The sequence below is a fragment of the Macaca fascicularis genome, chromosome 4, assembly GCF_037993035.2.
Source record: "Macaca fascicularis isolate 582-1 chromosome 4, T2T-MFA8v1.1".
NCBI lineage: Eukaryota > Metazoa > Chordata > Mammalia > Primates > Cercopithecidae > Macaca > Macaca fascicularis.
The window spans coordinates 56276282-56290610 of NC_088378.1; the positions used below are offsets into that span (position 1 = coordinate 56276282).

The following is a 14329-nucleotide window of genomic DNA, read 5'->3' on the forward strand; positions in this document are numbered from 1 at the left end:
ACATGGTTATTCCAAAAACAGTTAAAATTCCACACAGGTCAAACTGGATTCATTCTTTTCCCTCTCAAACCTGCTCCCGGCCGGGCGCGGTGGCTCAAGCCTGTAATCCCAGCACTTTGGGAGGCCGAGACGGGCGGATCACGAGGTCAGGAGATCGAGACCATCCTGGCTAACACGGTGAAACCCCGTCTCTACTAAAAAAATACAAAAAAACTAGCCGGGCGCGGTGGCGGGCGCCTGTAGTCCCAACTACTCGGGAGGCTGAGGCAGGAGAATGGCGTGAACCCGGGAGGCGGAGCTTGCAGTGAGCTGAGATCCGGCCACTGCACTCCAGCCTGGGCGGCAGAGCGAGACTCCGTCTCAAAAAAAAAAAAAAAAAAAAAAAAAAAAAAAAAAAAAAAAAAAAAAAACCTGCTCCCATATGTGTTCCCTGCCTCAGTGAGTAGCATTGTCCCCTGCCTGGTTGCACAAGCCAGAAACCTGACATTGGCCTTGATTCCTTCCCTTTCTCCAACTCTGCCATCCAATAAATCACCCAGTCCTTCCAATTGAGTTTGGCAATGTTCTCAGATTCTTATTCTCCATTCCAGCCTTATAGCCATTGCTCATGGCTGTCTTCCTCCAAGTTCTTAGCTGCAGAAAAAAGTAGATTCTTTAGTGTTTTTTTAAAAAAAGATATTTATTAAGATACATAGATGGCTTGAATTGTTGGGAAGACTAAAGAAATAGACTCTGGGTTGAACTTTCAGGAATAATGCAATTTTATTTTTTATTTTTTTTTTATTTTTTTTTTTTTATTTTTTTTTTTGAGACGGAGTCTCGCTCTGTCCCCCAGGCTGGAGTGCAGTGGCGCGATCTTGGCTCACTGCAAGCTCTGCCTCCCAGGTTCATGCCATTCTCCTGCCTCAGCCTCTCGAGTAGCTGGGACTACAGGTGCCCGCCACCACGCCCGGCTAACTTTTTGTATTTTTAGTAGAGATGGAGTTTCACTGTGTTAGCCAGGACGGTCTCGATCTCCTGACCTTGTGATCCGCCCGTCTTGGCCTCCCAAAGTGCTGGGATTACAGGTGTGAGCCACCTCGCCCGGCTGAATAATGCAATTTTATAGTGTGACTAACAGTCCTAGTTAGCCTGAGTATGAGGACTTTCAGAATGTGGGATTTCCAGTGCTAAAACTGTGGTAGTTCTGGTCAAACTAGGATGACTGGGCACCCCAAGTCTACTAACTCACCCGGAACTGGGCCACCAATGCCTCTGCTGCCATGAGGCTGCCTCCAAATCAGGAAGCCAGTGCTGTGGGATCATGGTGCTTCTGCTTCCATCTGTGCCAGCCACATGTGCACTGAGCCACTCCCTGGTTACCAACAAAAGCCTTAGGCGAATGTGTTAACTTGGTAGAGCCTCAGTTCCATCCTTGACCTCTGTATTAGTCCATTCTCACTCTGCTATGAAGAACTGCCCTAAACTGGGTAATTTATAAATAAAAGAGGTTTAATTGGCTCACAGTTCCGCATGGCTGGAGAGGCCTCAGGAAACTTACAATCATGGCAGAAGGGGAAGGAAACACTTCCTTGTTCACATGGTAGCAGGAATGAGAAGTGCAGAGTGAAGTAGGGGAAAAGCATCTTTTTTTTTTTTTTTTTTTTCCGAGACGGAGGCTCACTCTGTTGCCCAGGCTGGAGTGCAAGTGGCACGATTTCAACTCACTGCAACCTCTGCCTCCTGGGCTCAAGTGATTCTCCTGCCTCAGCCTCCCAAGTAACTGGGTTTACAGGTGCATGCCACCACACCCAGCTAATTTTAAAAATATTTTTAGCAGGGCTTCACCAAGTTGACCAGGCTGCTCTTGAACTCCTGACCTCAGGTGATCTGCCTGCCTCAGCCTCCCAAAGTGCTGGGATTACAGGCGTGAGCCACTGCGCATATATATATATATATAATTTTTATATATATAATATATATAATTTTTTTTGAGACAGAGACTCACTCTGTTGCCCAGGCTAGAGTGCAATGGCGTAATCTTGGCTTACTGCAACCTCTGCCTCCCGGGTTCAAGCAATTCTAGTGCCTTGGTCTTCTGAGTAGCTGAGATTACAGCCATCGCCACCGTGGCCGGCTAATTGTTGTATTTTTAATAGAGACGGGGTTTCACCATTTTGGCCAGGCTGGTCTTGAACTCCTGACCTCAGGTGATCTGCCTGCCTCGGCCTTCCAAAGTGCTGGGATTACAGGCATGAGCCACTGTGCCTGACCGCCATATTGCTCTTATCACAGTAACTGTTAAGTCATAATTAGATTTTATTATGCACTTGGATTACTACTCATCTTTCTTGCTTGAAAGATAAAAGGGTGTGGAGTTAGAGCAATGCTTGCCACTAAACGGAGCATACATAATAAAATCCTCCCTCCGAGCTTGGCATACAGGGCCACACTGGTTACTGCTTCCTACTTCCACCATCACATCCTGCGCTCCACACTAGGACTTTACAATCTTTAACATCTCCAGACTTTTCCCTTTGCCTAGAAAATCTTTCCTTTCACTTCCCTTACTGGCTGGTGAAACTTGTGCCCCTCAATCCCTTCGTAGGGGGCTCAACTCCTTCATGAGCTCTTCTTGTTCCACATCATGTTGGCCATTCTCTCCTCTGAGCACCTCTTTATGGAGTATATATGCCTATTATTTACTTTTCTCTTTCTCTTACTAGGCTAGGTGATCCAGAACTCCAGACCTGGCACATGTCAGACATAATTGGTGCTCAATCAGTATTTGTTACATGGAGGAATGAATGAATGAATGAATGACACATACAATAGAAATCTCTATAATGTACACTGGTAGAAGAAAGATTAGTCAAAATTATGGAGTATGTTTAAATCACACAAAAAGTGGCTGGGTGCAGTGGCTCACACCTGTAATCCCAACACTTTGGGAGGCCAAGGTGGGCAGATCACCTGAGGTCGGGAGTTCGAGACTAGCCTGGCCAACGTGGCAAAACCTCATCTCTACTAAAAATACAAAAATTAGCTGGGGGTGGTGGCACACGCCTGTAATTCCAGCTACTCTGGAGGCTGAAACAGGAGAATCACTTGAACCCAGGAGGTGGAGGTTGCAGTGAGCCAAGGTCACACCACTGCACTCCAGCCTGGGTGACAGAGCGAGACTCTGTCTCAAAAAACAAACAAACAAACAAACGAAAAAAAACACAAAAAGTAAACTGAGTGGTAAATTAGAGAATTATATGTGAAGTGTTTTATGGCACTTTTTTGTTTAAGGGATGGGGTCTCACTTCGTTGCCCAGGCTGAAGTGCAGTGACTACTCACACATGCAATTAGAGCACACTGCAGCCTTGAACTGTTGGCCTCAAGTGATTCTCCAGCCTTAACCTCCCAAGTAGTTGGGACTACAGGTGTGCTGTGCCTGGCTAGTTTATGGCACTTTTAAACAGCTTTAAACAATTACTTTCTTACGTAGGTTAAACACCTTCTCAGTTCTCTTCAAGTTATATCCTATTAATTTAATTATCAGTTAAAAATAGTGAGGCTGGGCCAGACATGGTGGATCACACCTGTAATCCTAGCACTTTGGGAGGCTGAGGTGGGCGGATCACGAGGTCAGGAGACAGAGACCATCCTGGCTAACATGGTGAAACCCGGTCTCTACAAAAAATACAAAAAATTAGCCAGGTTTGGTGGCAGGTGCCTGTAGTCCCAGCTACTCAGGAGGCTGAGGCAGGAGAATTGCTTGAGCCCAGGAAGCAGAGGTTGCAGTGAGTCGAGATCAGATCGTGCCATTGCACTCCAGCCTGGGTGACAGAGCGGCAGTCCATCTCAAAAATAAAAAATAAAAAAAATTTTAAAAATTTAAAAAAATAGTGAGACCGGGCATGGTGGCTCACACCTGTAATCCCAGCACTTTGGGAGGCAGAGGCAGGTGGATCACAAGGTCAGGAGTTCGAGACCAGTCTGGCCAACATGGTGAAACCCCATCTCTACTGAAAATACAAAAATTAGTCAGGCACAGCGGTGGGCACCTGTAATCCCAGCTACTCAGGAGACTGAGGCAGGAGAATTGCTTGAACCCAGGAGGCGGAAGTTGCAGTGAGTTGAGGTCATGCCACTGCACTCCAGCCTGAGTGACAGAGCAAGACTCCGTCTCAAAAAAAAAAGAAAAAAAATAGTAGCAAAACCTGTGATTACTTTTGCACCTAGTAAGCTTCCTCCTGCTCCCGTTTCTCAGCACAAAAGTAAAACTTACCCAGCCTGGGATGAATTACCATAAATTGTGATTATTTGGTCTAAATTAAAGTAGATTTATGTATTGATTTACCAGTGAATGATTGATTTGTACCCTTGCTATCATTTATCTTTACATTATTATAGAAGAAAATATTTCATACAAACGTTTTACTGTTTTTATTGGTTTTGGTTACTAAAAAGTAGCTCTTTTTTGAATAATCTTTATGCTGCTGCTGAAGAATTCTTCAGCACATGAGGATCTGTATTTTTCATCTTTTTCTCTTTCATGTGTGTTCCATTCAGATCAGGAAATTGACATTTCAGCTTAGAAGACTTAGGCCAGATGTTAGTTTGCTGGCTGGAAGATGGATTTCCTGCCCCAATAGGTGACCTCTGAAAGCAAAATAGGCTTTTTCTTAATGGATAGACTGTCCAAATGACCTCATTTCTAGAACAAGGGTTCTTTGTTAAGTGTCTCTTTGCTATTGGAATCAACATCATCTGATTTTTGAGAACATTCATTAGATAACTAGCACCTAGTTGTTTCATTTATAAGGCATAGGAAAACAATTATGCCTAGACAATCCATTTAAAAAAGAATTGTGTTCATTGAGAGGGAAATGGTGCAGAAAATCCGGTGCCTGCTCACCCATATTAATAATGTCTTTTAGATTTCAAACCTCATTCAGGCCAGCATTAACCATAGGAGCAGAGCATGTTATGTACTTCCCTTAACGGAGGATTGTTTCACTAAGCTTGACCAAGTCACTATTTAAAGAAGTAACCATGACCCCAGTGTCCTGTCACTTGTAGCTTCTCTCTCCATATGTGAGAAACTCATTGAGACATTGCCACGGTGCCACCTCTTTTGATGAGTTCTTCATAGAGTTCATTTATTTATATCTTCAATTGTATAAGGCAGCTCAGAAAAACTGAGATAACTAAGCCTTTATGTGTGTGTGTGTGTCTGTGCATCCGTGTGTGTCACAAAAAATGCAATTAGAAGGAAAGTACTCTGGAGAGGAACATGGCCTTCAACAACAGGGGCGAGTCCATATGACTTACTGTACTTGGTAAGGAGAAGAGTTAGATGGCGTGAGAAGAAAGATATATGTTTCTGAGATTCTGAAACAATGGAATTTTACAGCTGAAGGAAAAGTTGAGTTTTCTTTTTTTTTTTTTTTTTTTTCAGGAACAGGAATGGGAGTGTCTCTTTGTAAGGGCTGGCAGATGAATTTTACTAGTATAAAAATCATGCTCCTGCCGGGCGCGGTGGCTCACGCCTGTAATCCCAGCACTTTGGGAGGCCGAGGTGGGCGGATCACAAGGTCAGGAGATCGAGACCATGGTGAAACCCCGTCTCTACTAAAAATAGAAAAAATTAGCCGGGCGCAGGGGCGGGCGCCTGTAGTCCCAGCTACTCGGGAGGCTGAGGCAGGAGAATGGCGTGAACCCGGGAGGCGGAGCTTGCAGTGAGCCGAGATTGCGCCACTGCACTCCAGCCTGGGCGACAGAGCGAGACTCCGTCTCAAAAAAAAAAAAAAAAAAAAAAAAAAAAATCATGCTCCTTCTGATACAAAAATGTTGGCATTTCCATGAAAGACAGAGAACAGACATAAAGAGGGTTAACCTCAGGGCTCCACCATGCATCTGGCACTCATGGGTCTTCCTCAAGTAATTACCTGGTAGATCTGTGACTTAAAAAATGAGTAGTAAAAAAGGATATCGAACTTTCCTTTATAATGACTCAACACATACTTTTCCCAGAATGTTATATTCAGCTCACTGCCTTTTTTAAAAATACTCATGCAAATGTCATTAATCATACGTGTGGTGGTGTTGTTTACCCAAAGTATTGTGCAAGCATGCATCAACTCTGGATAAGACTGTAATGATCTTCTGTTTCCTGAGAGGAATTATGTGAGAGAGAATCTTTTGTTCTATGCACGTAACATGATGGCATCTCAAAGAAGCAGAGCAAGAGTTTTAACCAGAGCTTTAAAATGTGTTGAAAAAAAGTATTTTCCATAACCATGTTTAAGAGCACGAGAGACAGCCAAGTGGACATTCCCATAGGGTAAAATTTATTAGAAGACAAGATTGATAAATCAGTTTGGTTGGTGGATACTTCCCAGCTGCACTTTTAAGTCTTTTCTTGCATAACTAGGAAACAGTTAACAATTTCTGGTCTCTTATTAACACATTCCCTTTTATTTTTACTTTTTTATTTAATTTAATTAATTTATTTATTTATTTATATTGCATAAGAATATCACTATTTTCCCTCAGGTAGTTTTTCTAGGGCTTCAACATTTTCTCTTCAAAATCAGAAGAAAAATATCCCAAAGTTTAGAACTGGATCACTTGGCCCTTTCTCTTCTTATCTCCTCCCAGTTCAAAATGCTTGCATCTCTTAATGGCCAGCATCCTCTTGGATCTGCAGTTAGGCTCAACACATTCCAGCCTTAGCACAATCTTCTTTGTGGTCTTAGCCTTCTTCCGGAAAATTGGCTTTGTCTGCCCACCATAGCCACTCTGCTTCCGATCATAGCGCCTCTTTCCCTGGGCATACAAAGAATCCTTGCCCTTCTTATACTGTGTCACTTTGTGAGGCTGATGCTTGCCACACTTCTTACAGAAGGTTCTTCGGGTTTTAGGTACGTTGACGATCTTTGCAGCAGGGCTGTTGTCTATATGATGAAAGTGAGAAACGGCGTCCGATACCCTGGCGTTGCGCAGCTCTCGCCTAACAGGAAAGGCTTTTTTATTTTTTCTGAGACGGAGTTTCCCTCTTGTCGCCCAGGTTGGAGTGCAATGGCACGATCTCGGCTCACTGCAACCTCCAGTTCAAGCGATTCTTCTGCCTCAGCCTCCCGAGTAGCTGGGATTACAGGGGCCCGCCACCACGACCGGCTAATTTTTTTAATTTTTAGTAGGGACGGTGTTTCGCCATGTTGGCTAGGCTGGCCTTGAACTCCTGACCTCGGGTCATCCGCCAGCCTTGGCCTCCTAAAGTGCTGGGATTACAGACGTGAGCTACCGCGCCCGGCCCCTGTTTAATTTTTTGTATCTCCTAAGCAAAAAAAGAGAAATAGCAGGAAGTGTGATTCTAAAGATCATTTCCCTCCGTGTTTCCTTTTTTTCTTCTCCTGTCAGGTGGCTTTCATATAATCTTACCGTTCTCTGTAGGAGAGGCAGTTCTCATCTTAATTCAGGAGTAACTTGATGGTGAGTTGAAGTCTCTTGGTTCCTGCCTTAAACAGTATGGGATGCCCCCACTTTTTTGATCCTCATGGGCATCTGTATACATCTCGCCAGAAATTTGCTTCTTGTCTGTAATGTGTTACCAAATTTTTCCGAATCTTCATAGTTCAGAATTACAAGTGGCTTTAGAAATCATCTAGTCTGACCCTGCTGTGTATAATAAAATACCTGTTGTGGTATTATTAATGGAATAATTCCCAGGCAGAACTTGTTTTTTGGTTTGTTTATTTGTTTGTTTATTTGTTGTTTATTTGTTTGAGTCTCACTCTGTCACCCAGGCTGGAGTGCAATGGCGCGGTCTCGGCTCACTGCAACCTCCGCCTCCCGGGTTCAAGCGATTCTCCTGCCTCAGTCTTCCAAGTAGCTGGGATTACAGGTTCCTGCCACCAGGCCCCACTAATTTTCAGTAGAGACAGGATTTCACCATGTCGGCCAGGCTGGTCTCTAACTCCTGACCTCATGGTCCGCCCACCTCAGCCTCCCAAATTGCTAGGATTACAGGTGTCAGCCACCGCGCCTGGCCAGAACTTGGTCTTCACATAGCATCAACACAGATGAAAATCTAACTGGCTATTGCCTATCAGAGTAGAACAAAAAATTTCAGAGAAAATTTTGCTCTCTTTGTGGCAAAACTTGAATTGCAGTGGTACAATCAGGGCTCATTGCAGCCTTGACCTCTCAGGCTCAGGTGATCCTCCCACCTCAGCCTCCCCAGTAGCTAGGACTACAGGGACATACTATAGTGCCTGGTTAATTTTGTGTAGAGATGGGATCTCACTTTGTTGCTCAGGCTGATCTAGGACTCCCAGGCTCAAGTGATCCTCCTGCCTCAGCCTCCCAAAGTGCTGGGATTACAGATGTGCGCCCCTCTGCCCTACCCAGCCCAGAGAAAAGGATTTACATCCCCACAGCCTCACTTGGTTTATTTCCTTTCTTTCCCTGGACTATTCTGTCTGCATTCTGTTTTAATTTCTTTTTAGTTTGCTCTTAGCTCTTCTCCCACTTCTTTCACCAAACACTCCTTGATGAAGGACTTTTTAACGGGTAATGCTTTAGCATGGGCTTGGCTCACCTGTAAGGCATTTGTGGAAAAAAAAATGGTGTGAATTTGTGACAGGGAAAATGTTTTAACATACCAGTCTTTCCTTGAAGTCAGTTCCCCCAAGGCATTGTGGAATGCCCCACATAGGAATGCCAGAAAGGATTGCTGACTGTAGGCAAAAATTAAATGAGCTTATCTACTTTCATTGCTCAATTTCAGCAACAGTGAGTATGGTGAAAAATAAATTGGAATATTTATAATCTTTCAGATTTAATCTCTGCTATAAGCAGAAAATGTGTTGTTGTCGTCTGTAACAAATAACAAGTATTTAAATGAAAATGTGTTCCTAAAACATATGCTATTCTTAGGGAAAATGCATTTTAATTTCAATATTTAATTGTCTGCCCTTTAAAACCAAGTATCTCAAATCCAACAGAGCTTAAAAAAAAAAAAGATAAAACCAAATATCTCCAAATATCTGATTTCTTCATTAACTTGTCTCATGATAAGTTAGCTATTTTGCCAGCGAGTTTTTACAAATAATCTACAGGCCTGGTGCGGTGGCTCATGCATGTAATTCCAGCACTTTGGGAGGCTGAGACAGGCAGATCACCGAGGTCAGGAGTTCGAGACCAGCCAGACCAACATGGTAAAAACCCGTCTCTACTAAAAATGCAAAAAATTAGCTGGGCTTGGTGGCATGCATCTGTAATCCCAACTACTTAAGACACTGAAGCAGGAGAATCCCTTGAACCCAGGAGGTGAAGGTTGCAGTGAGCTGAGATCATGCCACTGCACTCCAGGCTAGGCGACAGAGCGAGACTCCATCCAAAAACTACATGAATAAATAAAAATAAAAACAATCTGCTGGCATAGATTTTTAATACACTGTATTCTATTTTAAAATTTTACATTTCCTCAGCTCCTCTTCCTTACTCTGACGTACCTATAGTCTGCAGGGGCTTTCAAATTTGAGCACTAATCACTATCCTCCGGGGAACTTGTTAAAAAAAACAGATTACTTGCTTTAGCCCAAGGAGTTCGAGACCAGCCCGGGCAACATAGGGAGACTCTGTGTCTACAAAATAATAATAATAATAATAAAATTAGCCAGGTATGGGGGTGCATGCCTGTAGTTCCAGCTACTTGGGAGGCTAAGGTGGGAGGATCCCTTGAGCCCAGGTGTTCAAGTCACTGCACTCCAGACTGGGTGACAGAGGGAGACCCTGTCTCAAACAAACAAAAAATCAAAAAACAAATTGGTGGTTCAACTCCCAGAGTGACTCAGTAGAAGTCTTGAGGTGGAGCCTGGAAATTTGCTTTTGTGACAAATTCCTTGGTGATGCTAATGATTGAGTTGTGGGTGTGTACTTTGAGAAGCACTGCTCTAGATAAAATATCTTTGTTTTTGTTGTTGTTGTTGTTGTTGTTGTTGAGATGGAGTGTCACTCTGTCGTCCAGGCTGGAGTGCAATGGTGCGATCTCAGCTCCCTGCAACCTCTGTCTACTGGGTTTAAGCAATTCTCCGGCCTCAGCCTCCTCAGTAGCTGGGATTACAGGCATGCGCCACCACACCTGGCTAATTTTGTATTTTAGTAGAGATGGGGTTTCTCCATGTTGGTGAGGCTGGTCTCAAACTCCAGACCTCAGGTGATCCACCCGCCTTGGCCTCTCAAAGTGCTGGGATTACAGGCATAAGCCACTGCACCAAGCTAGATAAAATATCTTTTTTTTTTTTTTTTTTTTTTTGAGATGGAGTCTCACTCTGTCACCCAGGCTGGAGTGCAGTGGCGCGATCTTGGCTCACTGCAAGCTCTGCCTCTTGGGTTCAATTGATTCTCCTGCCTCAACCTCTCGAGTAGCTGGGACTACAGGCGCCTCCCACCACGACCGGCTAATTTTTTGTATTTTTAGTAGAGACGGGGTTTCACCATGTTAGCCAGGATGGTCTTGATCTCCTGACCTCGTGATCTGCCCACCTCGGCCTCCCAAAGTTCTGGGAGTACAGGCGTGAGCCACTGCGCCTGGTGATAAAATATCTTAAGAGATGATAGCAGTGTGGTCTCCAGTGGTGGTAATGGAGGTGAAGGGAAGTAGATGACTTTGGCCTAGTTTAAGAATTCGAGGCTGGGCACAGTGGCTCACGCCTGTAATCCCAGCACTTTGGGAGGCCGAGGCGGGCAGATCACCTCAGGTGAGGAGTTCGAGACCAGCCTGGCCAACATGGTGAAACCCCATCTCTGCTAAAAATACAGAAATTAGCCAGGTGTGGTGGCACGCACCTGTAATCCTAACTACTCAGGAGGCTGAGGCAGGAAAATCACTTGAACCCAGGAAGCAGAGGTTGCAGTGAGCCAAGATCACGCCACTGCACTCCAGCCTGGGCAACAGAGCGAGACTCCATCTCAGAAAAAAAAAAAAAAGTTAGCCAGGCATGGTAACGGGCACCTGTAATTCCAGCTACTCGGGAGGCTGAGATAGGGAGAATCACTTGAACCTGGGAGGCGGAGGTTGCAGTGAGCTGAGGTCATGCCACTGCACTCCAGCCTGGGTGACAGAGTGAGACTCCATCTCAAAAAAAAAAGGAAAAAAAAAAAAGAATTTGAGGCTGGGCATGGTGGCTCACGCTTGTAATCCCAGCACTTTGGGAGGCTGAGGCAGGTGGATCACCTGAGGTCAGGAGTTTGAGACCAGCCTGGCGAACATGGTGAAACCCTGTCTGTACTAAAAATACAAAAATTAGCCAGGTGTGCTGGCATGTGCCTGTAATCCTAGCTACTCAGGAGGCTGTGGCAGGAGAATCATTTGAACCGGGGAAGCAGAGGGTGCAGTGAGCTGAGATTGCACCACTGCTCTCCAGCCTGGGCAACAGAGCAAGAAGCAAAACTCCGTCTCAGAAAAAAAAAAAAAAAAAAAATTAGCCGGGCATGATAGTGGTCGCCTGTAATTCCAGCTACTCGAGAAGCTGAGGCAGGGAGAATTGCTTGAACCCCAGAGGCGGAGGTTGCAGTGAGCCGAGATTGCACCATTGCACTCCTGACTGGGCAACAGAGTGAGATTCTGTCTCAAAAAAAAAAAAGAATTCAAATCAGCAGGGCTTACCTGTGGTTTAGATCGCAGTGATGGTGAGGGAAGGGAAGGATGAAGTTGGTAGTTTGAATAAATGAATGGATATATCCGAAGACTGAAGCAAGAAAGGAGCAGGGAGGGAGAGTTGGATCATGGTGGGAAATCATAAATTCCATTTGAGGAATGTTAAAGTTTCACTGAAATACACCTAAACCTCAGCTCAATGCCTGGCAGAGAGTAGATATTCCATAAATGATGACAGCGATGGTTATTGCAGCTATTGCTACCTTTACTATGAAAACTGAAGCGTCCTAATCACCCCGCCCCACCCCAGCCGAGGTAAACTCCCAGCTCCATTCCTCAGCAATGGCATTCCAGAGCTGGAGCTGACTCTTTTGTATGATCACAGAGACCTAGGTATACACAAGGAAATTTCCAATGTATAGATGTAGCCTCACTGGATGAGTGGTGGGGGAAGGAAAAGCAAAAAGAGGGTAAAAAGAGAAAGCTTATAATGATGAATTATAATTCATCAAGGTGCCTGTGTCATCACAGATAACCTCACAACAACTGTATCAAATAGGTGGAATTTTCCCATTTCACAGATAAGATAAATAACTCGCCCAATGTCTTATAGAAACTTGAATAAAAATGGAAACCTAGCTTTGTCTTGACCTCATTACAGTTGTGCTTTCTATCATGAAACTGTATCTTTTTTTTTTTTTTTTTGAGATGGAGTATCACTGTTGTCACCCAGGCTGGAGTGCAGTGGCAAGATCTTGGCTCACTGCGAGATCCCCTGTTTCAAAGATTCTCCTACCTCAGCCTCCCGAGTAGCTGGGATTACAGGTGCCCAACACCACGCCAATTAAATGTTTTTGTATTTTTAGTAGGAACAGGGTTTTACCATGTTGGCCAGGCTGGTCTTGAACTCCTAACCTCAGGTGATCTGCCCACCTCGGCCTCCTAAAGTTCTGGGATTACAGGCATGAGCCACTGTGCCCGGCCCTGAAACTATATCTTTACTGCTGTTAAAGAGGTAAATGCAGGCACGATAAACATTTTAAAAGAGTTTATTTGAGCAAACAACATTTCATGGACTTGACAGCTTTAACCAGAAGTGGTTCAGGAACTCCACCAAGAGAATCTATGGGGAGGCTTTTATAGGACAGACACAGAAGTAAAGCAAAGAAAACATTTGATTGGATACAATTATACAGTTGCCTTATTTGATCAATCTCCTGTGAAAGTTCATAGTTATAAAAGTTTGTTGGCTACTTCTGATTGGTTGAGCTTAAGTCCTGTTTTTCTTTAATACAGGCATTTCTAAGAGTTAGCTTAAGTTAAGTTTTCCTTATGTGTGCAAATCAAGAAAGGTTGAGTTCACTTATAAGGTCTAAGTGGTTTTGTCTTCTCAGGATTACTCAGGCCTCATCTCTATTTTACCTTACTTTAACCATGCCCAGCAGTAAACTAGTTAGGTTTCTTAAATTGACATAATGACCTAAATAGGCTGAACCTATACTCTAAATACCCCAGAACTTGTAGACTAATGCTTTTTAACTTTTGTAATTCTGGCCCACAGTAAGAACAAGTTTTTGTTTTGTTTTGTTTTGTTTGGGACAGAGTCTTGCTCTGTTGCCAGGCTGCAGTACAATGGCGCAATCTTGGTTCACTGCAACCTCCGCCTCCCAGGCTCAAGTGATCCTCCTGCCTCAGCCTCCCGAGTAGCCAGGACCACAGGTGCCCACCACTACATCCAGCTATTTTTTTTTTTTTTGAGATAGAGTCTGTCTCTATCACCCAGGCTGGAGTGCAGTGGCACGATCTCGGCTCACTGCAAGCTCTGCCTCCTGGATTCAAGACAGTCTCCTGCCTCAGCCTCCCGAGTAGCTGGGACTCCAGGCACCTACCACCAAGCCTGGCTAATTTTTTTGTATTTTTAGTAAAGACAGGGTTTCACCGTGTTACCCAGGATGGTCTTGATCTCCTGACCTCATGATCTGCCCACCTCGGCCTCCCAAAGTGCTGGGATTACAGGCGTGAGCCACCGTGCCTGGCCCCTAATTTTTGTATTTTTTAGAGACGAGGTTTCACCATGTTGGCCAGACTGGTCTTGAACTCCTGACCTCAGGTGATCCCCTTGCCTGGGCCTCCCAAAGTGCCAGAATTACAGGTGTGAGCCACTGTGCCTGGCCCTAAGAACAAGTTTTTACAAAGCAAGCCAGTGTAAACATTTATCTGTATATGTGTGTGTATATGTATATATGTGCTGTACATTTACCTGTGCAACAATATCATGGAGACTAATTTTCAATAATTAACAGATTGCTACATTATCAATATTCTCAGTGAATGCATTGTGGTGATAGTTTTCACTCATTTGTGACAATAAATGTTTATTATGAGCCACAGAATTGATTCTGAAATCAACTTTTGGGTCTCTACTAGAAGTCTAGAAAAATCTTCTACATCACTTTCCTTGGAATTCACTCACCCACAGCGGATGATTTCAATGAGCTGGATGAGATTCCTGACGGTAAGAGAAAAAGAGAAGTAGGATTCCGGTATACCCATCTTCAATGGAGTATCTACACTTCCATTCCTTGAAGAACTTTGTGGGAATCAAATGGAGTATGATACAGATGAAAGGACTTTTAAAATAATCAGTTTGGGTCTGGTGCAGTGGCTCACACCTGTAATCCCACCACTTTGGG

The 14329-nt window shown here is 44.2% G+C and overlaps 2 protein-coding genes across 3 annotated transcripts in view; one reads left to right on the top strand and one right to left on the bottom strand.

Annotated features, from left to right (window-relative positions):
- The window catches only part of SASH1 (SAM and SH3 domain containing 1), a 289530-nt gene that overhangs the window by 58013 nt on the left and 217188 nt on the right, over nt 1-14329 (top strand). The window lies entirely within an intron of this gene.
- On the bottom strand, nt 6531-14189 carry LOC102140896 (large ribosomal subunit protein eL42-like). The gene is made up of 2 exons (XM_065543053.1): nt 14110-14189; nt 6531-7010 (listed from the first exon to the last, which is right to left on the bottom strand). Exons 1-2 carry the CDS (start codon nt 14187-14189, stop codon nt 6587-6589), a joined length of 504 nt encoding a protein of 167 aa, XP_065399125.1. The 3' UTR covers nt 6531-6586.